The 25839-nt window shown below is 42.3% G+C and overlaps 1 protein-coding gene across 1 annotated transcript in view; it reads left to right on the plus strand.

Moving 5' to 3' along the window:
- The window catches only part of LOC118319921 (gamma-aminobutyric acid receptor subunit alpha-2), a 30588-nt gene continuing 4749 nt past the window's right edge, over window positions 1-25839 (plus strand). Inside the window, exons 1-9 of the mRNA XM_035650652.2 lie at window positions 1-542; window positions 1005-1089; window positions 3681-3796; window positions 9912-9979; window positions 12537-12757; window positions 13617-13699; window positions 14638-14781; window positions 23353-23505; window positions 24545-24747. Of these exons, the coding sequence (XP_035506545.1) occupies window positions 1019-1089; window positions 3681-3796; window positions 9912-9979; window positions 12537-12757; window positions 13617-13699; window positions 14638-14781; window positions 23353-23505; window positions 24545-24747 (1059 nt within the window). The 5' untranslated portion in view covers window positions 1-542; window positions 1005-1018. The remainder of the gene's footprint in view (window positions 543-1004; window positions 1090-3680; window positions 3797-9911; window positions 9980-12536; window positions 12758-13616; window positions 13700-14637; window positions 14782-23352; window positions 23506-24544; window positions 24748-25839) is intronic.

The following is a 25839-nucleotide window of genomic DNA, read 5'->3' on the forward strand; positions in this document are numbered from 1 at the left end:
GAGGAGGAGGATGGAAGGAAGGAAGGGAGGAAGGCTCAGTGGATACCAATCTACCTTTAGGACCCGGTGTCTCTCCTCCTCAGCCTTTTGTAGTGTTTTTTGTGTGTGTGTGTGTGTGGAGATTGAGGGAGACCGAGATGTGCTCCTCGCTTATCACGATTCCCATCGAGCCCCTTCTGCGCTGAGCCGAGGAGGGCAATTTGAAGCCAGGCTCCTTCTCCCGCAATTGCATGTTTTCGTTTTGTTTTGTAAACATGTTCATTTCATTTTAATTTACTTTCCCCCAGCTGATATTTCCCATCGTCGTGAGCATTTCTGTCGATGTCCCTTTCGTGTTGCATTCTAAGGACTCCGATGCGTTCCGGGCGCATTCCTGCCGCCGGACCGGGACTATGATTGATCGGCGCTCGCAGCAGCTTTGTTCTCGTGACGAGCCGCGCGCTCACTCGCTCTCAGCGCGGCGCCAGCGAGCGGCCGATTCCCCTTAACTTTCTTGCGCCTTCGACGATTCCAGCTGCGGCGGGTTACTCTCTGCACCGGAGGTGAGTGTCGCCCCCCCCCCCCCCCATCCCATTCTCAGACACAAAGGATTTTTTAAAAATTATTGTTGTTTATTATAGGAGGAGACGCTGGTAAAGCGTGGGAGGGGAGAGAACCTCCTGCACATTTTGAATTTCTTCTAATATTATTCTATATTTACTCATATATATATATATTTATTTTTTTTAATTATTATTATTATTATCGTCTAAATTGGTGGCACTGCTCTCGCGATCGGTGCACTGATTTGATCCAATATTAATGTTCGGCGCGTGGGACGCGTCAGTGAATACTAATTAGTGTCAGTTGCTTCTTCGTCTCCTCCTCCTCCTCCTCCGTCGGTGCTAAAGGGGAACCCCCCCCCCCATAAATAAGTCATGGGTGTAACGAGCGCACGGGGTCCCATCTGACGCCGGGGCCATGTCCACCCGGCTGAGCTGCTCCTTGGTGCTGCTTGTGTGCAGGTGCTCGAGCAGCCATGTGGAGCAGAGGGAGCGCCGCGCCACTCCTCGCCTGCCTGCTGGCGCTCGCCGCTCTGTGGGAACCCAGGTGAGTCGGGGGAAGACGCCTTCAGGGGCACGGCGGGGCGGTGGGGAATGTGTAAGCTGAGGAAGGATCGCACACGTTGTCTCCGGAGGAGAGCAGGGGGGCGGCCCCACTATTTATTTATTTATTTATTTATTTATTTACACAGGGGTGGGCCAGATGGGGCCACTGAAAAATCTCAGGGTGGCCCCCCTGAACCAAAGGCCGTGGCTGAATTCCAGGAATTCTATTGTGCCTTCGTAGGACTGTATATAGGCTAGTTGGAAACTATAGTCAATATGAGAGTTAAAGGGATAGTGCAGTGATTTTGCAGCGGGGTCGTGTGAGTTACTTGTGCATAGTTCAATATATTACCTCATGGATATGGCGATCAGCGATGTCATTTCAGTTTGAGTTTGGAGCAGAAGTGGAAGTAGCGAACGTCTCTGTGCCTCCCTTGGTTCTGATTGGTCCGTCCGTTCAGTCGTGCTTCGGCTCAGCACTGCGTGTTTGCTCTGTTCCCTTGGTGTTCCCTGTCCACGTTCCTGAGTTTTTCGTTCTGTGGCCGGATTGTGAGGTTTTGGAGAGTTGGATTTTGTATATTTTTCCTTTAAGGAATGTAAGTCTTGTTTTTTTTAGGTTTTTTTTTTTACCTTAGTTATTATTATAAACTCCTTTTTCCTTCTTACCTGCATTTCCTCAAACCAGTGACACTTAGACCTAGCTATACTATTTAACTACAATAAAAAAATATACTTTATTGACTTAAATTGAAATGAATAGTACCTACAATATCAGATAGAAGCAGAATTGACTATAACTCTCTTGTACCGCTCTTGTATATATAGAATACAATAATGGAAGTGCACCTACAGCTGCTCGGCTGGCTGGCCGTCAGAAGCACGAGAGATAATTTGAATGAGGTCATTGAATCCCTCCCGAGGTTCCACCATGATCCCACCAAAGCACACGAGGCTGGCATATTCTGAGAATTTGTTTGGGATACTCCCAAATTAGCCCCCCAGCAGACATTTGACATGTCAGAGTAAGAAAAGTGTAAATAATGCGATAAATGTCGTTTAGGCCTAACTGCTGGCTCACTGTCACAAACTGCAAAAGTAGAATACAACAGAGCCACCATTTTTTTTGTATTACTTTAATGTGCTTTTACGACTATCAGAGGGAATACTGTTAATATCTATCTATACATCCCTGCCTCTGCTGAATTATTTCATTGTGGCAGCTCGCCACAGACTAATTTGTCCCTCAAAATGAATATTAATATTAACATTATACATAAATCGATTTACATTGATGGCCCACTACAGTATTAACACTGACCACCACATAGTAATTATATATATATAAAACTTCCTTAGGGTTAAAATCTTATTTCATTGCATACCCATGAGCACTCTCACAAACAAATTGACAACGGTGTCGTAGTCAGATTGGCCATCAGCAGTACCAGGAGAAATCCCACTGCCTTAGTGGGCCGGCGGTTACTATTCCTATCATTTTATTCAGCTGCCCTCTATGTGTGCCTCTCATTCAGGGTGTGCATGAGAGCGCGCTCACAAAATGTGAGCAACCCTCAACCCGCCTTGGTTGGTGGGGGGTTATTTGTCTGACACAATGTGAAGCCATGGAACTGTAGGCTATTTATGAATTCCGTTTTTTATTTGTCTTAGATTAGGCTACTTGGCAATTAAAATATTTGCGGTGGAGATCAGCTGTTTGCAGCCACACCAACACAAACAGAATCACAGTCTGTGCAACATGTCCGCTTCGGAAACGGCCTATTTGCACCGTATCGGAAGAACGGGAGCAACATGGGAAAACTTCCTTTGGCCTTTTCCACCCATTAATCTGTGGTTAGACATTAACAAAAACACATATCAGTAACTGTAATGGTAACGCATGAGGTGACATGCGGTAGTCAGGAAAACGTTCTTTCCCGCTGACCGACTGCATTACATTAGCAGGCGAATGTTGATACAAAGATTAGCTGCACAAACCTGAAACAGCCTAAACATATGTATGGTGATACGGGTGTGATTTTAGATGTGGCTGTTGCCATACAAGAGAACACACAAAATATTCTTACCCTATTGATGCCGGTAAGTATCCAACGCGTTCACAAATGGTAATTAGAGAAATGTGGTCCAAACAGAGAATCCTCAGATGTGAAAAATTATTGATATTGTAATATTCTCTTTTCCTGCTCAAAGTAAAAATATGCCCGTCAGAGCCGTGGACTGTGGTGGTTTTGTCAGAGACTTTGATTATGTTTAGCTTTAATGTAGTACCTTATCTGAATGTGTTTACCAGGAGTCTCCAGCTCTGATTAAATTACCATATTCAGTCGAGTTGTTTTGGCTCTGAGATCAGATGGCTCACAAATGTTCTGCCTTGAACTGGGTCATTCATGTGTTTGAAAAACAACGTGCATTTACGGAGTCTCTTCCAGAGAATAACCCCCTTTTTTACTCTACATAAATCAAGCCTCTGAGGCTTGAGTTATGCATCTAAATACATTTAATATTTAATCATACCCCATGTTAGTCGAGGTGTACCTTAGCTGGTCACGTTGTTGTCGTGTGTCTGCCGACTAGATCAGCGAACGCCGATGCCACATCTGATGCCTTCAAAACCAACATCACCCTGTTCACACGGATCCTGGACAGCCTGCTGGATGGATATGACAACCGTCTACGGCCCGGCCTTGGGGGTAAGGAGATGATACACCATAGCTGGACGCACAGAAGTTAATTATTTGATATCTGTACAATTCATTCAGTCTAAAAATGTTTGTTATGAAACAGCAGGTCTCTGAATGGCTCATTGGGAGTGAGAACATTTCATTTAGCATCAGCTTTTGTTGCCCTGATAACCTTTGGCAGCAATCCCTCCAAGTATAAACTAACAAACACGCTCTGTGCACTAAACATGTAGGTTATATAACCCTGACTCCACTTCCTGGAAAGTAACAGCAGCCAAACTGGCCACATTTAACCCTGCACAGGCTTTTATTCTTGTATGAGTTTATTTTCCAGAGAATTATCATTGAATTTGTCAGATATCTCAGGGGAAAAAAACAATGGTTACATGAAATAACGGTATATTTGAAACAGTATGATAATTCAGTTCTCTGTAGTTGTAGGAATATTCATAATACTTAGGTAATATTCTTGTTTGCAAGATATCTCTTTAATATTTCCTAATATCTGCCATAAAGACACGGAGCCAGACCCTGAAATTACTATATTTTTTGTAGCTCCTGGATAATTTGCATATTCAGATGCAAAGATTCCTTTGCCTTTGTGTCATCACTGGCACAACGTTTTGTGTTTATACTGTGGAGATCTGCTCAGACACTGCTGCAGTCTAAATTGGTGGGAAATGTTATGGCACTAGTTTGAAATATTTGACACACCCGACAGAGGATAGGGTTCCGTTAGATTTGGAGATTTGTATCTTTCGCCTGTGGCCTCCATCCTCACCTCTCCCGTCAGCAGCCAATGTTTGGCATCCCCTTTCCAGCTGGCCCCCTCATCCCAAAGCTGAGCTCCTCCCTCAGGATGTGGTGCCATTTGAAATTCAAATTCCTGGGGCCATCAGCCCAGTCCAGGAGCTGCCATATGGGGAACAGACCTCCTTTAGCTTGGCAATGCTCAGCCTGTACAACTGGACCAACAGTAATAGTGCTTCTAGCTCAAAAAATCCCATTTTCTATCAAATATTGCTTTATCGCACCTAAATTTACACTTAATGCATCCCTTTCTTGATATTTTTGGTTAGGCCTTGGCATTCTCAAGATTTATGGGATTAACAACGATACTCCATCAACAGACAGCTTTGAAGAAGTGGCAATCTTAAGAGAGCTCTGAAATAAATAATTCAGTCAATGATTCAAATATAAATTAGATGCTTTTATCCAAAGTGTCTGAAAGTACCATGGGCACATATATTTTTATCAGATCGGACCCCAGTGGGAGCCAAACCCCCAACACTCATAGTGTAGTAACACACTGTACCCATTAATGCACACAGGGCCGACACCACGGAGCAGAATTCAGTCTGTAAAGGGGAAAATAAAATGACATCAGATGGAAATTTCCACATTGTAGACACATTAGATCTGTATGTCTCATCTGTGGGGAAAAAAGCATGTAAACGCTTCGCTGGACTTTGGTTTATAACACATTTATAATGGCTAAAAAAGAGCGTCTCACAGCTGCGCGAGTGTTCACTCATACATACGATATATTCAGGGATAGAGAATCAGGCCCTTTGAGTAGTTTTCTTGGTTCAAGTAGCGTGACATGGAAAAGGAGGCTGAATCCCAATGAACTACATATACTGTCTGTGCTCCATCGTAGTGAATCATCAACACAATTATATATTTACAGCATAATTACAAATTACCTAAGTATAGAGCCTATTGAAACCTACAATTAATTTAATTTAATATTTATGAATACTCTCAGTTTCAAGTTGTGGAGAAAATAATGTTAACACCTTTGTAATATAGTACAATTGACTACAACTAAACAATAACCCCAAAATCTTTCAGCAAAAAATGTAACACTAAAAGCTTAAAGAAGGTAGAATCCATCGCATGCTGGTTATTATAGATCGCAGCGGACTGCACATACAGTAAAACGGCAAGATCCCATATCAAGGCTGAACATTAAGTTATTGCTCGGATGTTTTATTGCATTGAACGAGAGCTGTGAGTTTTACAGCCGCTGAAAATCAAATGACGGAGATGTAGAAGATGAATCTAGGGCAGAGCTTTTCAAGATGAACCCACGTGTCCCCTTGAGGCTACTAGAAGGTTTCAGGGGAGAGGAAGAACCCCCCCCCCCCCAACAATGAATGAATTACTATGTGGGTTTAGGCCGCACATTTCTCTTGTATTTATTTATAGCAAATACAATATAATCACAGTCATTTGATGGCTAAATGGGCCTATTTCTTTCAGCAGCAGAAGCAGCAATCTCCCCCTAGTGCAGAGCCTTTAACGTAACTGCTGTGGACCTGATCGTAATCCTAACTGCTTTAATCCTGCATTTATTTTTGTGTACCGATCACTTTTATAATGCAGCGACGGGCGTCTGTCGCTGTCAATGAAACCAAGCCCGGCTGCGGAGTGAACGCGGAATGCACGGTTGCACCCACATCCTCATAAGTGTGACTGCGAGGCAGCTCTCTTCTGTTCATATTCGCACTTGGTCACTGGTCCCGGTCACTGCTCCAACAGGAGGTGGAAAAATGAAGACTTAACGGGGAAATACAAACTCCCAAACGCAATGAATCTTCATGCGTTTGCTTGAAAAAGCATCCCTCACTACCTCAGTCACATCTGCTAGTGTAATACATTGATTCGGAACTGTGCATCTGTTTAACGAACAGGTTGAATTGAGAATTCAGATACAACAAGTAATCTTTAATGGTGCATTAATCTTGATTATTTTGATGTTGATATATTTTATTATTTCACTGCTCTCTTCAAGCCATTTCCATTAAAAAAAAAACTGCTAACGAATTAATTCAGCCTCACCACTGCCCTGTGATCCTGGTAGTTTTAAAAAGCAAAATCACAGCACTGGAGCATTTAAAGTTGATATTCAGATTTTTGTAATTGTGTAAAGTATCAATTGTTTCACACCTCTAATATTTACTGTGGGGCTCTGATGTAGTTCCAGAGTTGCGGCTGATGAGACACCTTTTCCCTTGTATAAATTCATATTGTTGAACATTTGTGTGGCTTGCGCTGAGAGTGATGCTGTGTCACTCGTCGTCTTCCGTCAGGATTTCTGTATGAGTCTGTATATGATGGCATTGGTGCCAGGGGTGACTGCTCAAACAGCTTAAAGCGAGCATTGCTTACTACACAGAAAACACTACAAGACAAGATATGTAATCAAAAAGCTGTAATACACTTTCTGTAATCACTGACGTTGTGTCCGAGTGATCAGCAGTTTGGAAAGAAAGCTCGACAGGTTGTTCATTTAACTGCTGCCATTAAAAAGAACGACAGTTTGATCACATCCCCTCATTCCCCCTGACTCTGCAGTACTCCATGATTCTTACGGTGCTCTTTGTCTCGGTCCAAACTAGCAGCCGTGGAGCTGACGTTTGGATAGTTGCACAGCGGGATGCACAGTCCCCTGAAACAGCCAGGTTGTGTCTGACCAATTAAATGTGGTTCAGCGGGCCCATCTCTACCAAGTGATTCAGATGATATAAAAAGTACATGTTTACGACTGTTCTTGCTGAATAAATGAACTTTAAGTATTGTCCTTGATCCTATAAATAAGCGTCCTAACGTCCCCGGGCATTAAATGCACTCTGGATATTTTTAAAATGTGTATTTTCCCCGAGGGGCTGTGCTTTTCCTAGGTTTGCCACTGCGAGGATGCATCATTTTGCACAAGTATGGTTAGTTTTGCTTGGGAGTTTGCTGCACTCATGCAATGCAAAGTGGACTGTGGCTGTCACTTGGTGCTGGATTTGGTTTACCAAAGACCTCTGTGTATTTATTTATTTTTCCTTGTGGGTTTGGAAACAGCTCTTGACACAGCTATATGATTGTGTCTGTGTGTGTGTGTGTGTGTGTGTGTGTGTGTGTGTGTGTGTGTGTGTGTGTGTGTGTGTGTGTGTGTGTGTGTGTGTGTGTGCGTGTGTGTGCGTGTGTGTGTGTGTGTGTGTGTGGCACCGAGAGGCAAGGGGAGAGAGAGAAAAAATTCAAAAGTTATTCAAGAGAATTCAAAATATAAAAACGATTATTATCTGTGTTGTGTGGACAAACCTCAAGATCCATCTTCTTTGCGTTGTGATGAAATAAAACACTGGTCATCAAGAAGCAAAGTGCAAAAAGACAGCAGCTGATCTTTCCATTCACAATTCATGGCATTAAGCATTGCCAGTAGGGCTGCAACTAATGATTATTTTCATAATCGATTAATCTGTTGATTATTTAACTTGTTTGGTCAATAAAATGGTAAAAATGTCGGTCGTGTTTCCCTAACCCCAAGATGATGTATTGTCCACACCAAAGATATTTAGTTTACTGTCATAGAGGAGCTAAGAAACCAGAAAATATTCACATTTAAGAAGCTGAAATCTGAGAATTTTTATTTATTTTTAATAAAAACTACTTGAACTGATTAATTGATTATCAAAATAGTTGGGGATTATTTCAGCAGTCGATTACTATTCGATTAAATGTTGCAGCTCTAGTTGCCAGTGTCTGAAATCATTTACTAGGTCACCACATATTAGAATGATTGTCAAATGGCAAAAATCAGACATAACCCAGATTATTTCTCCTGTCTGACAGACGTCTACATGTTCTTCTCTCTTTTCACAATGTATCACTTCTTTATACACTACTATATATTGTGGCATCATTTGAGTCTATGAGGTATAGGGATTTCTCTAAATATCCAAGACATCAAACATGGGCAATACACTATACAATACACTATATAGGGAATGATTTCAGTGTATAAAGGTACATTACGCACTAATGATCAAATGCAACATATCGTGTCCTTACAAGAAGAAGCAGTGCACCATGATGGTGTCTAGTTTTAAACCAAGAGTTTATGGGTTGGTGTTTCATCCCTGTAAACAAGTCAAACTAATGGAGCCACAGTAAAAGCCTGATCACTGAATCCCCTACAAAGGCCTGGTTTGCATAAATAAACACACTCCCCCATATATCATGCTAAATGAATTGCACCAAGCTCCCGGCAACCTGTCACATCCCCTTGATTTACATCACCTTATGAATAAGAAAGCATTTCCGCGATGCGTCTTGTTAGAGGGACGCCGGCCCCGCCTCGCCACGCATGAGAGCACTTTATTCAGGAGCAATGATCTCTCTGGATTGTATGTGAGACGCTGTTTGCCGTGTAGTACAGAGTGTAGAGTAAAACGTGAAAGCTTTTTGAATTGACCCGAGCATGAGAGATCAAGCTTCAGTAATTATTGAAAGAGACAGAATGTAGAGCGAGCAAATGGACCTGATGCGGCAGCGCTGATGCGGTCGGACATTATCACTTGAATGGGAAGCATATGAGGGCTCCGCTCTTCCTATCCGTCACATCGGCATGGGCATTTGGTTCAAATTTTATACGCTCAAAATCCCGGCTTCCATGTCACTAAGGCTCACTTAACTTGATCTTACGAGGGCTGCCCACAGCGGATGTATAGGTGAACCAAGTTTATACACAGCATATTATGTACTGTAGTTCCATCTGCAATCAGATGAGAGGGTAAATAGTTAAAATGTACGTGTTAAAGGTAACTCGAGGTGAAGGTGACTTTATGAAAAGGAGCGAACCATCATCTCAGAACGTGACGCCACACAATAAAACCCTTTATTGCTTTAAATGTGAAAAGAAGACAACAGGAAATCTTATGTTTGCATTAATAGTAATTAGGTGCGGCAGTAATACGTCTGTAGACAAGTGTACAGTAACCCCTTTTGTGTAGGTAAGGCCTTTGAACCATAACACAATATATATTAGCACTTTGAGATTGCTTTCAGCAACGAAAAGTGCTCTATAAATAAAATGTGTTATTATTATTATTATTATATAAACAACTATAGCACTATGAATATATACATACATCGAATGACTATGAGTGGAACAGAATTGACTAATTATTGGCTAGTGTCAAACCTAGGCCATATCATGAAAATACTGAGGATTATAACTTCAAAACTAATTGACTATAAAATAATCAAAAAACTGAAAAACATATCCCCCAATTGAATGCCTTTTTGTAGCACTTTGACTAATAGTTTCTGATTGTTGTCTCTTGTCCAGACAGGGTAACTGAGGTGAAGACAAACATCTACGTCACCAGCTTCGGACCAGTTTCAGACACAGACATGGTGAGAGCAGATACCGGACATTGATTCATTGTGTTTAATTATTCACCCATATCTTTGTCGTCGCTGAAACGCTCAGAGGACAGAGCCAGCCGCAAGGTTGGCCTCGTGCTGCCTGTTCATATGCTCAGAGGAAGAGAAGACACTTGTTTTTGCTATATTTTCAGTTTCATCACGGCTTCCCCTCCTTTCATTATTTCATCGTCTTTCTTTCTTTCTCACGACACACACACACACGCACACGCACACACACCATGACGCTGGAGTGGGACCAGTGGTCCTCACGACGGCACGATGTCTATTCATCTGACAATTTTCATCTTATAAATTATTGAAAGTCCTCTTGTTATTCAAGTCACTCCTTTTGTTTATCCTGGGCCTTCCTGCTTATCATTCTGCAACATGCGACCACCTTCACATCATATTATCAACGTCCCCTCCAGAAGACCCTTTTTCCGAGTGATTGATCTATTGATTTAACAGTTATGATGCGGTGGTCTCTGAAAGATATGTAAACTAGAAGGCACTCGACTGAACACACACACCGCCGTTCATGTGGAACAAGTCTCAGAGACGGACTAGTAAATCGCTTAGACCAGAAAATAAAAACGATCCCGTGAAAGAGGCAGATCCAGGTCCCCTACCCACATTTGATCAACAATTTAACCCAGGGTTTATCTGTCCACTCAATCATCTCTGGTGTCGTCTTCAAAATATCTTCTAGACAAACAGATGGATGGACAAACAGCTGAAAGGTCAATTGGCAGAGCTCATTTAGCCACAGTCACTGGGTCTTATAGCCCAGAAATATGTCGAAACTGTGAAACCAGTGGGGTATAATCAGCCTGGGGAATGTTTAGGTTTGAAATTTAGGAAATGACTATTTATTCATTAGCAAAAAAGTGCACAAAAGCTAAAAATATATGATTTATTTCCGGGTCTGCTCTTGCCTGGACAGATGTCTCATAAAATGGGCAACGGCATGAAATATTGTCCTGTGACCTGATTGATTTGTTCAGATCCTGAAGAGCAATTCAACTGATTGCTGAGGTGGATGCATGATGGGATTTATGGGATTGATTGGAGGTCCGCTGAAGTCCACAAGTAAAAGGAAGAAAACATATTGGATATAGCTTCTCAAGCATTAGCCAAATTTAAACCAATAGGCCAAAAAGCTGCATTTTTTTAAACAAGCACGCACATGGTTCGGTGTGTAGTGACCACGAATTGAAAGATCATTTTGGTTTGAATAACTTGGGTCTTGGTTTCATATTTTGCCCAGCGTGGCTAAGTGAACTGGGGCTAATCTCATTGAAAAGAATTAAGAAGGGGAAAAAATCAGCGGCAAATCAGACAATCAGACAACTTATATATTTATATTATATATATTTAATAAATAAATATTGTCAATGGAAACTGGCTCACAATACTATTCTGATTGGCCTACCGTGTCTGTGGGACACAGTCCATTTGCCCATTTGCTCCTTCTGAAGACATAGATCTTTAAAAAACAACCTACAAATGAGTATTTCCTTCTTTCTTTCTTAAGGGTGTGAAGATCATGAAAGACCTGGGCATTATAGCTTTGTAGTTTTGAGTAAATGTCATGCAAAACCCTGACTATTCATGGCAGCAGGACGACAGCGTGTGTGGGATGACCCAAAATAAACTACAGCTCGACTTAATTACAGTACAGCTTCTACTGTGACACTCATGCACATACTGTTCTAGTGCTCAATTGAGCAAAGGAACCTGTTTAGGTTTGTTCGCTCTACAGTTGGCTTGTCTATTCGTCTGCAATGTGTGTTAACCTGATGTCAGGGGTCAGCGATTACTTTTGTGAGATTAATAATATCTTATAAGCAACAGTAAAAAAAAAAAAGTAGAGAAAACTTTGAAAACAAATATTAATAAACCAGAATAATTCTGTTCCTGTAAGAGCTGCCATAGTCTATAAAATATATTAATGAACCAGAATAATTCTGTTCCTGTAAGAGCTGCCATAGTCTATAAAATATATTAATGAACCAGAATAATTCTGTTCCTGTAAGAGCTGCCATAGTCTTGGTTTCAGTATCATAAGAGCTACATGTCAAAGGCTCTTCAGCTGTCAAGAAAAGAAAAACAACAACTCTGGGGGAATTTTTCTGTCCTTGTCTCTATTACACACACGTACGCACACTTCACACTGCAGTGCTTTCCGCCCTGAATCCTTCTTTCTCGGGTGGTTTCTTTTGACAACACAGGATCGTAGGTCAAGGGGCTGTCTCGGCCTCCGAGCCGGCTGAGGAAGACACGGGCTCAGAGAGCTGCATGCTCTCACCTTGATCGGGCTTTGACAAATAGAGGAAGCCGTGCAGAGCCCAGGTTTTTTTGTTAGTGGCGGGTGAAGTCAGCCGTGAAGGACTGCTGCTTCTAGGCTCTCATAAAACACGGAGGCAGGATGTGTGTTGTTGGTTTGTTTTTCGAGAAGGAATGTGACCATTTTTGTAGGAAAGCTGATTCATTAAAGATACTGTTAGAATACAAAGGTTAATATATTTATCTCCTCTGCCCGCAGGAGTACACCATAGACGTTTTTTTCCGGCAAAGCTGGAAGGACGAGAGGTTGAAGTTTCACGGGCCGATGAATATTTTGCCGCTCAACAACCTCATGGCGAGTAAGATCTGGACTCCAGACACCTTCTTCCACAATGGGAAAAAGTCTGTGGCCCACAACATGACCATGCCTAACAAACTGTTGAGGATCAAGGATGATGGAACACTGCTGTACACCATGAGGTAATTCGAGCAGAGGCGCATCCTGGGGAAAAGGTTGTGGCCACGGCCGTGATTATGCTTGAGGCATCTTGGGAATTAGACTCATTCCCTTTGATTGATTGACACCACCTTCATGTCTGTACGCTAAAATATGGAGCCGCAGCCGACAGACTGTGGCTCAATTGCTGTTCCGACACATCAACCTCATTGTTTTTTTCATACTTCATTTTTTTTACACAAACAAGCTTTATGCTGGGGACAGAACCAGGCTGCCGTTTCCTCGTCTCCTGTCTTTGTGCTAAACTAATCTAACCGACTGCTGGTTGTAGCTACACATTTAGTGTATAGACGTGAGTGGTATCAGTTTTCTTAGCTGACAACAAACCAAATAACCATATTTCCAAATATGGTTATCGGGTTGTTGTTATTTAAAAAACGAACTTGCTAAAGTACGTGACAGCTTTACAGTAGTGACGGGGAATCCGATGTGTCCAAATGTATCCTAATTAATTCCAATGCATTTTTTTTGCAATGAAGCATCCCCATGTCAACATTCATTTCAAGAAGATCAATTTGAAAGATAAAATATTGAAAGATATTTTTGTGGTCGGGGTTGAATAGTGACCTCATATAGTACAATCGATGCAGTTTCTTATCAGGTAACTAACCTACAGTCACGCACCAGTCTTGATTTGTGCTGGACTCGGCACTACCTTGTTTCCTCTGCTCTGCTGATTACAGTCAAGCGTTTTGAATAGTGCATGGGGCTGTGAGTTTTGTTTTTTTCCATTTCCTTTCCTTTTCTTCTTTTTCCTAATCTGTGCTGTTTACTTTTCATGCATTTGCAAAGTCTCCTTACTTTTCTGTGGATTGGATGCAGGTTAACTGTGCATGCCGAGTGCCCAATGCATCTGGAGGATTTCCCCATGGACTTTCATTCCTGTCCACTAAAATTTGGCAGCTGTGAGTAACTCTGATGATGGTAGCACCTGAGGGAACTTTAAGTAAAATGCTGTTTTCTATTCTTTTTTCCTTTTTTTTTTTCCACGCTGGTTCTTTGGCAAGGGGGCAGCCTAAGGACCAAGTGAAGCTGGGATGCATGGCTCAGTTTTCTCTGGCAGCAGCCCCACAAGATTAAACAAAATATGCATCAGCAATTAAACTGAGACAGAACGAGTGAGAGGTTATTAAAGACCGAGTGGAAACGTCACTGGGAAATATGGGAAAACTCATCCAAATATTTATATTTTGTTAATTTGATCTGTTTTAATCCAATTCTATTGCCATGGCTTCTTTACATTTGGATGAGGATTTTTTTTTTTTGCTCCAAGCTGCTTTTTAGATATTGGTCTATAAACAAGGTAATGTTACTATTATAATCAAAGCATCAGTCTATAGTGGGTCATGACTGCAATACCTTGACTTCTCACATTCATTAAATGTCCAATTTGCTCTTGCTGCATTTGCAGTACGTGGTGACCTACAATATTTTCATTAATCTTTCATTGCAACCATAAAACAATCTGCAGCATGACATGATTGGCATCATATTTCCATAGCTGAATATATTGAGGGAAATGGCCTGTTTTTCTTTTTCATCAGACGTTCTTCAGTCGGCAGACGAGCTTTCACATTTCACATACAGTGTTTGCTGTGACTGATTGAAAAGGGCAAATGTCACAATGCATTGATTGCTTGTTGACGTTGTACATCTTCAGCCACTGAGTGTTTTTTTTCTTTCTTTCTTTTTTTCCCCCATGGAAACCCAGTACCAAATATAATGTAGCAGGGGGGGGGGCTTTTCATTTGGCAATCTATCAAGAAAAAATTACCAATAGCTGCAACTGCCCCAGATTTATCACCTATCTGGGTTTATCCTCTCTATTTTATTTTTTTTGAAGATGCCTACACAATCTCAGAAGTGACCTATGCCTGGACTCTAAATGCCTCAGACTCTGTGGTGGTGGAAGGACAAAGCTCCCGTCTGAACCAGTATGACCTGCTTGGACAAACGGTCGGACAAGAGACCATCAAGTCAAGTACAGGTAAGCACTCTGTTAAAAATAGACACAAGCAAATTAAGAAAACATCTTCATCAATTTGACTATGCATGTGCAGCATTTAGAAAATGCGCTGCAAACACCGCAACACAACACATTGCGAAAAAGCGTTGCAAATTGAAAATTCAAGGCGAATGCAACGTTGTTGTGCAACAACCGTATTCAATGCAACGTAGCAAACATGGCCACTTACACGGAGGCCGGGTCCACGTCATGTGACTATATATAACTCATTCACAGTCGACGAAAAAACTTATACGTATATGAACACATAGTTATGGACAATATATTATTCAATTTCTGTTAATAAGTTCTTCTAAATATTACATACTGTAGCTTTAATGTTTTGTGTTGCGGTGTTTGCAGTGTGTTTTCTAAATGCTGCGCATGCGTTGTCAAATTGATGGAGATGTTTTTTTTTAATTTGCCTGTGTTTTATGTATTTGCATGTTTTTCTCAAGTTGCAGTGCGGTGAGCCCCCAGGGCCACCGTGATAAGCGGCTATTTAATATATTTTTTCTGATACAACCTGCAGCAACAAAAACCTAAGCAAACACTTAGGTGAGACTTAGGTGAAACACATGAGACAACTGTGTTCTGCCTGGAAAGTTTTTGTTGAGTCAGGATCTGACATATTTCTATTATCTCCCTTACAAACAGTTTCAGCGTGAAAGTTACACGGTGGATATTTTGTGCTGTGGTCACAGCCGACCGTGAAACGCTTCATTTTACTTGGCATGAAAAATGCAGAGCAACATTTTGTTCGTGTTTCCTCTGCAAGACAGAGAATCAACAAAACCGGGCTTTGGCATTCATTCATTCATCTTAAACTGCGTTCTGTACTTTGTTAATCTGCATTCAGCAAGGCCTGGGAACCCCCAGGAGCAGCACGACAGGTGAGCCGCTGCTGTGCTCAAATGCAGCACAGTCTCCTTGGGTTTTAAATGGACGTCAATAAAAAACAGATGGCAGACGCTGATGCATAACTAAACATAAGGGAGCACTTCTGTCTGCTGCAGCTGAGACACGAACGGAGGATCTCCAGGAGAAAAGAACGGCTGCTGTTTTCCCCCAGTGATTTACGTGTCTTCTGTTGACACAGGAGTGTCTCACAGAAGTGCAGCGATGCAAGAAATGATGCAAGAAAAATCTATGTGCGGAGCCCAGGAAGGGAATGGCTCGTTAGCAAGTGAATCCAACAGTGACAAGCTCATTGGTGGAAAGGATAATTAACTGTAAACATGGACTTGAAGCAAAAGATGGCAGATAAAATGTTCACAAACATACATGGAAAATGTATGGGGAAATGTCTGGAAGGCTGTTATCCAATTATAGTTCGGCAGCGATAATCAGGCACAGCTAATGTTTCAGACGTTGGATTTGAAGTCGTGTGCAGGGGCGACTAGTACGAGTGATGCTGTAGTTTCAACCCTTTCCAAAAGTAAAAGACATGGATTAACCAGTATTTTCCAATCTAATGAAAGCTGCAGCTGATTTAAATATCTTTTTTTTTCTCTCGAAATACGTGAAATGCGAAGCTCACAACAGTTGGTTATTATTCCAATGTCTCGTCTTTTTGACATCTAACAAATTTTGCGTCAAGTTGAACTTTCCGTTGAAAATAGTTGAGTTCAGGGTGACGTCACTGTCCTGCTCTTTGTCGGATGTGGGGAAGCAACACCATTATCAGAGATGGACATACAGTACCCTCTAAAAGAACTTTGGCCATATACCTTTTACGTTTAAACAAAATGATAGTTTCGTCAGATTTTTTCTTATCATACTAGAATTAGCTCTAATCTGCAAAAGAGGAACAGTGGTCTTTCAACGTCTTCCTCTGCAGCTTTAGCCTTTAGTCGTTTAGCACCATATCATTAGCTTTCAAGGTCACACGGTTGACCTCTTGACAGGGTTCTAGTTTTTAAATGAGTAAGATGAAGATGTTGTTTTCAGACAACTCAAATATTTGAGCCACAGCTGACGTACTAGCAACGGCTGTCAAAGTCCACGGTCATCAGCTGGAAAAACAAGGAGCCCACTTTGGTCTACTTGTGTGTGACATCTAGGACTCGTCCTTTGAAAAGTGACTAAGTGATTTAAACGCTGAATCTGTCACCGTTATCATTGTCATCGGCACACGTGCCACGATGACAGAGAGCTCGACAGGCGTAGCAACAGTAACTAAGGGGACTGGGGTTTGGCGCACTGTCTGTTCCTCTTTTGAATAGAAATGAGCTCCATCCAAGACGATGAGCTGTCAAGTAACACTTATTTTTAACACTTTTTAACAAGCACATTGTTCACAAAGGGAATACAGAGAAAAACAAAGGACAGAAACAGGAGGAAAAATAGACTATAGTATAAAAGAAATAGATAATGAAGGCTCAAAATAGATGCAACACATTTCATGGAAACAGATTAACACAGATGCCGAGAAACGGGGCCAGATTTCCAATGTGTGAGACTACTGTATAAGTGTGTGTGTGTGTGTGTGTGTGTGTGAGTGTGTGTGTGTGTGTGTGTGTGTGTGTGTGTGTGTGTGTGTGTGTGTATGATGATAATGAGAATGATGATGATGATGATGATGATGATGATGATGAGAATGACACCACTGCAATCAAAAACTGGTCCCACGTTGTGGTAAATAACTGGTGCCCTGAATCTGGATTCAAATACAGAGACACTGTGAGACTATAGCGGGCTTCTTCCAGGGAGATGAGGGATGGTTGGCAGCCGTTTTTCTCTCACCTGCTGGGAGTGAGGAGGAATCTGACACACAGTGACGGGAGATTATATGACGGCAGTAATCAAATCAGCGGTGAAGGCCGCGTAATTTGTTCCAAGTCAGAAATAAGACTTTGTAATCAGTGCATAAATGGACAGGGAGCCACTGGAGAGAGAGAATAGGAGCGGACTGCATAGTGATGTGTTCTCGCCTTCTGCTTTTCTGAGAATTGCAGAAAGAGGAAATGATTAAAACTGGCCAAGTCAAAGGTACAGCACTTGAAATAAGAGCGATGTCTAGTACGTATGTGCGATCGTACCTGCGCAGGAGAAGCATCTTTTTTTAGATACCTCACGTCGTCCTCTCAGAAAGGCTCCCTGCTGTAACACAGCGTAACAGAATGAAATATGTAGCGCGCTGAAAAATAACGCGCAGGTACCTTTTGCGAATAAGCCCCCAGTGGTTATTAACTGAGAAGTAAACGCCCCTGAGGGTGCATACACAGAGCGCAGCCAAAGCAGGTGATGGGTGGAGTGGAGCAGCAGGCACACGTCAGCATCCAGTGAACCGGCGAGATGCTCTTCGAATAGGCCTCCAGATCCGTGCGGAGAGATGTGATGGTTGTGGATGTGGTTTGGTAACAATACAGCAGAGGAGTAGTTAATGTAAACTCTAAAGACATATGTTTTGTCATTATTGTATATCATAATAACAGTGAGTGCAAGGAGAAAGAACGGAAAAGAACTTGTGACTGAATGTACCTGACACATTTCAACCAAAACGCAGGTTTTAATCGGGGCGCGTTGCCGTGGTGACGGTGCACGTTGCCTTAGTGACATAAGCATAAACCAATCATGAAGTACTTATATAGCACTTTTCAAAACAGAAGTCACAAAGGGCTTAACAAGCACGCTTTAAAAAAAAAGAAAACCTGAGAGTTATGGGGGCTTCAGAAGTGCAACTTGAGATAAATCTGAGGGGGGTCACACAAGGATAGAAGATATTGAAAAAACCATAGCTCTGTTAATCGAATCTCTTCCTAATGACTTATTGATTTATTTTCAAAGTTTTCTCTCACTATTGCCTATTTCTTGCGAAATTCTGAAGCAGTTTTTGGAACGAAACAGTCTGGGAAGTTTGGAGGAAAAAGTCCCGTCAGTCATCTGTTCACAGACATATTGAACCTGCCTCACACGAGCTGGGGCGCGCAGCCACACTGCCACTGAGCAGCGCCATCGCTGGTTGTTGAAGTCAAGTAAATAAGATGTTGTAGTAGATCTGGAAGCATTTAGAATACAGTTCTAACATGATGATGATGATAGCAGTGATCCATGTGTAGGCCTGCTATGATTATACTGTATAGTTTTTTTTTTTGTCCATTTCGGCAAAATGTTATATTCATTACATGAATGAAACTATCTCAAATAGTTTGAGGAATGTGTTTTAAGTTCTGCCAGGCAGCCAGTTTTTATCAGCAAAACCACATGAACGGAGCTTTAAGAAGGTGAAATCAGATCAGGGTTGGATATATGAATCATGAATATGATGAGTTACGTTTGATGACCGTGAAAGATCCCGGTGGAATATATTGACCTTAGTCTCATCACCTTCGGACTTTAACTGTTAAGTGGAGGGAGGAGTGGGTGGTTGAAGGTCTTCTTTATGTGCACCAGAACACACAGCGAGTCCTCCTGTTCTCACAAGCTGCTCCAGATGTGAGGAATGTCAGGATAATGTTGGTGAAGGCATCGAAAGAGCACTAAATCTAGACATGTTTATATATATATTGAAATGACGTGTGACATTTCTGGAGCATAAATAGGATATTCATCTTTAATATGGAGATGCGCCTAATGTTCGACACTGAAAGTGTAAGTAAAAATACCTATTTTTTTAACCAAACAATGTTTTTAATGCAGTGGCGCCCCCAGGAACCCATCCCAAATAAAAGTATTTAATATGATTTTGTTCTAATTTATTTATTTTAAGTTATAATGTGCTTTGCTGAATGTCTGCTGGACTGTAACAGAAATGTTCAGTGTTATATGAATATTTATAAATTGTACTGTGGTAATTGATTTTTTTTCCCTTGAAAATCAAGACAAAATAGTAAAATGCACATCGGGGCTATTTAATTTATGCAATGGTGAAAAATTTGGCACAATGGAAAACTTTAAAAAAAAATTATAATAATAATTTAAAAAACGAAGTTTTCCGTTTTCGGCCTTCGGCCAAGTGTTTCATTTTGTCCATTTTTGGCCAACAATTTTCTTCAAAAGAGTAATAGGTTTGTCAGAAATTTTACCACTACTAAAATCTGAAATCACCTCCAAAGCAGATAATGCAAAAAGGTTTCAATTCTGCCTAAAAGTTCAGAAGAAAATGTACGTCCCAGGAGAGCGCGTCAACAGCAGTGTCCCTGAGCTCCTCCTCCCCCTTCAGGTATCAATTACCAGTTTACAGTATTTCCCCTGGGACTGCATTTCACTATCAAGGGAACGCCTGCTTTAACTTTTGAGTAAGAATATCTTTTCATGCACTAAATGCCCCTATCTAGGCTAAGTGCTGTACGATGCTTCAGTAGGAGGCTGCATGCTTGCCAGTGGCCGCTTCTCTTGTTTAACTAGTCACTCCACATTATCTGATTGGCTGACTTTAAATTAATCATTCATCACTAGTGTGTCAGTGTTTGGTGTAGCGCACTTGCAAACTAGGTCATTTGGCACAAAACGAATTTGCTCTCTGGCTTCACAGGGGCGGACATCTTGCACAAGCCCGTGAACGCATCGCAACACTGTCACATAAAAAGACACTGTTCAGCCATTCGTTTATTTGTCACACAGTCATGTTCGACGTTCCACTTTTTTGTAGTTTTTATGTCACCGCATGATTGCACAGAGAAAAAAACACGCGTCTGAACACAAACGTTGTCATGTTTTACTTCACACACATGTATAAAACATAAAGTCCCAGCTTTGCCCTTTTATATCACTGAGGCACTGGTTTTACGTTGTACTTTAGGTACATTTTGGCAACACGAAAACACAGTAAACACAACACATTCTGTATTATATATGTCGATATGGCAAATGTGTTGGCAAACAGTTTCCTATTTACACATCCAGCCGATACTGAATGATATTAGCATTCATTTGAAGTCATGTCTGTGGCCACCTGTGTAATGTAAATATATATTTTTATTTTATTTTCAGTTCTGTTGGTGCTCTACACCAACTCCTGAGCAAAAGTTCACCTGCTGTCAGGCAATTTTATTTTTGTTTTTTATTTTTTTCTTCGGCTCGCAATTAAGATGTGTCTCTGCCCCCTAGTGGCCAAAACTTAAGATATTCCGCTTCAATTGAAGGTCTTTATGCTGCGTTCACGCCAAACACGAAGCAAATTTTTGCTGACGCGAGTTTGCCCACCGGATCATTCGCGTTTACTCTCGTGAATAACGCAAGAAAGCACAACCCCCGAATGTCCGTCCGCTCTCTCTGTCGGACACGGACATCGGTGACGTTGGCTTATTGGCTTTTTGTGTCACACGAATGGGGAGAGAGGCAAATGAAGGGAATGGCGCAAATTTAAATTTTTTTCACGCTTTTCGCGTTGTCTCGCGTTATTCGCGTCACATCATATGTGCGATTTGCGTCGCCCACCGTCCTTGCATTGACTTTGCATGTAATCTCAATCGTGCGAAAAAAATTCACTTTGCGAACAGATCTTTTTTCAGATCAGATCATAATACTTTCTGTGCCTCTGCTGGGTCCCTTGAAAAATCTGAAAAAATGATCTCGCCATGGCTTCAGAGCCAAGAATTTGGGTCGTTCCCCACTGAATGTGAGTAGGTGAGTGAGTGAGTGCTTGTTTGTTCTCACCGAATGCATTAGCCCAAACAGTTTCTATTATTGGAACTCTCTTTTCTTTTTCTTCCAACTAGCGACAAATATAGCAACTGTTTGGACAAACCTTTGGCCTTTTTACGTGGAAGTCAGACGCCAGTATACTTACTGCCCAGGGAGTGCGAGACACACCTCTCTCTCTGTGTCTACTCTCTTCAGTAAGTGGCAGAGATGCGGCGCAGCAGCCTGTTACCCAGACGAAAGGCTGTGCACTGTGTGACGGAACAAAAGCTGCTCTCAGACATGCACCGCAATCACATTTTCTAGACATCACCCCGAGGAGCTTTATGTGTAAACACAACATGTCTGCATCGGTGGAACCGGACATTAAAAAGACTTTACCCTGCTTTGCTCCCTCGTCTGACTGACTTACATTAAAATGCCTCTCAAAACATTAAAGTGTACTTAGTGTGGCAGCAGGTATCTCTGTATTATACATTCACAGGAAGTCTTCATTCGCGCAGCTCGTAGTCTGGTGTGTGTCCGTGTCCCTCTGTCGGACACTTCGCGTCCCGCCGTGTTGGCGTGAAACCTTGTCCTCCTAAATCTGTAGAACACCGGACGCGATCTTCGTCCTGTGTTTGCCGTCGTCCCTCGCCGTGAAGCGATCACGGGGTTCTCGAGAGAAAATTCAGCCACATCCAGTGGAATTTCCTTGCTTCGTCCTCCCCCCATCCACAACACAGGCAACGGCATGCAAATTCAATTACAGAAGGTGTAGAGCTACACAGGTTGCTTACAGTGCATTCAATTCCTCTAAATTCCAGTGTGTGTGTGTGTGTGTGTGTGTGTGTGTGCGTGTGTGTGTGTGTGTGTGTGTGCGTGCGTGTGTGTGTGTGTGTGGTTGGTGTCGGCGGTGGAGAGAGTATTAGTCCTCACATAACCGCTAGAAACGCAGGCAATACAACTACACAGCCATAAAGAAAAGAGGGATAAAAAAATCTTTGGGGTTTAGTCCTTGGAATTGACACCCCTACCCTCTTCCTGCTGCTGAAAAGGACTTTCCTCTTGCCAAGTGGCAGCGTGTATCAAGGCCTTCGTTTCAGAAAAACGCCGCAAATGAGCTATGTTTCTCTGTTCTGTTGCCATGGGTAACACGTCTTTTTCTTCTCATGACTAATCTTGGCTTCTCTTTGAGATATCTTCCATTCGGCCTGCCTGTTCCCGCAGCATTGGCCTCGTCAGCTGTTAGGCTTTGGTCGGTGACTGGGAAATCAAACTGTCTACTTTTCCATGTGTGACTGGATTATTATATCATATATGCCGAAGCACTCTGCCTAATCTATGTCTTAGACTGCTCTGGTTCGTCGAAGCAGTATTCTTAAAGATCGTCGTATAAAAATCTAATTTCCCTCTGATGTACCGTGAATAACATGGGCACAAAGAAATCGTGTGTGGTGCTGTGTCTGCATTCTGTAGATATTTGGCTCTTAGAGAGCAATCTTCTCTGATTGTTTTGAGGGATGATGTGCAGCAGGATTGGGACAGGGCAATCACAAAACAAGAAACCCAGAGGAACACATGTTTTGATATTTAGCCGTTAGGTTGCCATGATTTAGTAAAGTCTGGGGGGAGTGGACCCTCCTTTGTCGTAATATAATAACAATATCGCCTTTAATTCTAACAAATCAGTGCAGTTGAGGCGATACGTTATTACAATAGGGTTTAAAATAGATTTGCAACATCTAATTGACTTTATGAAACGAGATTGTCACAGCTCTTTGTAATGGAATATTACTCATGGAGCAAATGGAGGGGTACATATGTGTATGAGTAGTATAGCTGGGAAAAAATGGTTGTATCTGTACATAAGGACATCAAATGGCAGCAAATAATAGAATGGAATCTAAACCTGACCAAATGATGATTGGTGGTAGCAGCAGCCGTGGTGGCGGTGCTTTAAACAGGCCTGGTTTCTTGTGTCCACAGGTGAATACACAGTGATGACGGCTCATTTCCATCTGAAGAGGAAGATTGGCTACTTTGTCATCCAGACTTACCTCCCGTGCATCATGACCGTCATTCTTTCCCAAGTGTCTTTCTGGTTGAATAGAGAGTCGGTGCCAGCTAGGACTGTGTTTGGTAAGTATCATCACACACATTCTTCTTCTCTCTTTCTTTTGTTCAATAATTTCTCGGCAGTAAACCTGTATCTTATTGGAACGACCCGATCCCGAATGGCATTAATGTAATTTGAGCCCAGTGTTACGAGTGTGCGATCTCAACACGCACGATCGCAAATGGAATTTATCCCACCCTCTGTCGGCATTGGGGGATGAATGAGGTGAATGGCTGAAATTAGATGACAAACCGCGAGTGCGGAAGGAAAGAGGATAAGGAATAATGAAGAGACGTGACTAGAGGCTTCGGTGCTTTTTCAATCCAGTTGGGCAAACTGTTGCACCTGATTGTAAGCCAAGTGGGACTTAAAAACAATGACCATAGACTGGTAAGCTAAGAAAAAAAACTGATACAGAAGTCAAGAATAAACAGGGACAACAAACTCAAACGCACCAAACACTTGAAGTATCACTGAAGGTCAGTGATTATCAGGGTACAGTAGGCTAATAGGGACCTTACGCTGTGAAGACACAAAGACATTATACTTACACTTATTCTGAAAAAAGACCGTAGAGCCCATTCTTTGCGGAGAATAGAGTTGAACTCCGGACAAGTAATTGCCTTTCACATATGACAAATGCAGCAGGAGATTTTTCCGAGTCAGACGCGTTCGCGACAGGAGGTGTCCTTCTGTGGCGTCTGGGTAGAGCAGCAGGAGGCGGGACATGAGCACATTGACACGCCCACTCACTCACTGTGAATTTTCCAGACATTTTTCTGATGTGTTCTGACATTTTCTGGAAATTTTACTTGGGGGAGCTGGCAGGAAAAGTTCCTTAGTCGTGTAGCCGGACATTTGCGGACTTTTGCAAAATGTCCAGACTTCGGTTCATGTCTGAAAGCAGCTATATAGTGTGTAACATGAGGGACACTGATTCACTTCTTTGATATCATTAAATCTGTTATGTATATATTGTATCTATGCGATACAAAATAATATTTTCCTTATGGATCTCATGATGACTATTAATGAAATGTTTTTTTGGGGGTGCATTTCCAGGTGTAACCACTGTTCTCACGATGACAACACTGAGCATTAGTGCAAGGAACTCCCTCCCCAAGGTTGCCTACGCCACTGCCATGGACTGGTTCATTGCCGTGTGCTACGCCTTCGTCTTCTCCGCTTTGATTGAGTTTGCCACTGTCAATTACTTCACAAAGCGCGGCTGGGCCTGGGACGGAAAGAGCGTTATGAATGACAAGGTAATGAGGAGAAAAGAAAAACGTGTCTTTCTGACAATCTCCCTTTTGAAAGAGAATTCATTAGCGTTGCACTGAAGAAAGCAACACTTGCACACTTAAGACGGGAGGTTTGAAAAACATTTGCTGGATGCAGAGTGGAGGAGTGGTAATGGCTGGTGTAACCCTCCACAGTGTCGCGCCGTCAGCTCCGATCTGTCCAACACTGCTTCGTCAGCCTACGACATGAGAACACGGGTTAATGCGTAACATGTAAGATCAGTACAGTGAGTACGAAAGAACAAGAGCACTTATTAGCACTGCAGCATTAGCATTGCAGAGGATCATTGTTTCAGACCATCAATGCACTCTTCTCATTTAACCATGATGAGCCTATGTGCCCCCATGGCAAAGCACTCACTGTAATGCTCTCACTTTCTGCAGGGGAGTGACTCACAGCCTTAGTGTGTACAACTGTGATAATGTAGCTGTCAGACCCTTTTTATAGACAAAAGAGATATAGACAATCAAAATACTGACGTACTGCAGAAACCTCTCTGCAGCTCTCCACCAGAACAACCTTCTCGACCCCCACCAGTCTGGAGTCGAGGCAGACGCACTCAACAGAGACCGCCCTCATAGATGTCATTGAGGAACTCCACACAGCTCGAGCAGCCTTCTTCTCCGGTCTTGTCATCCTGCTCCACCTCTCAGCAGCTTTTGACACAGTGAACAACCAGATCCTTCTACCCTCACCCTCCAAGAACTGTGAGTCTCAGGCTTGGGACTCTCCCTCTTTGCGTCCTACCTCAAGGACAGCACTTACAGGGTTACTTGGAGAGGATCTATGTCTGAACCCCGCAACCTCACTACTGGGGTCCCTCAGGGCTCTGTTCTGGGCCCCACCCTCTTCTCTTTGTACACTAGGTCATTAGGCTCTGTCATTCACTCACACAGATTTTCCTACCATAGCTACGCAGATGACACCCAACTCATGTGGTCCTTTCCACACAATCTGAAACACAGGTGGCGGCACAAATCTCTGCTTTTCTGGTTGACATTTCTCAGTGGATGTCCACGCACCACCCTCGAGCTCAATCTGGACAAGACCTAGAT

This window comes from Scophthalmus maximus, chromosome 9 (genome assembly GCF_022379125.1).
Source record: "Scophthalmus maximus strain ysfricsl-2021 chromosome 9, ASM2237912v1, whole genome shotgun sequence".
Classification (NCBI taxonomy): domain Eukaryota; kingdom Metazoa; phylum Chordata; class Actinopteri; order Pleuronectiformes; family Scophthalmidae; genus Scophthalmus; species Scophthalmus maximus.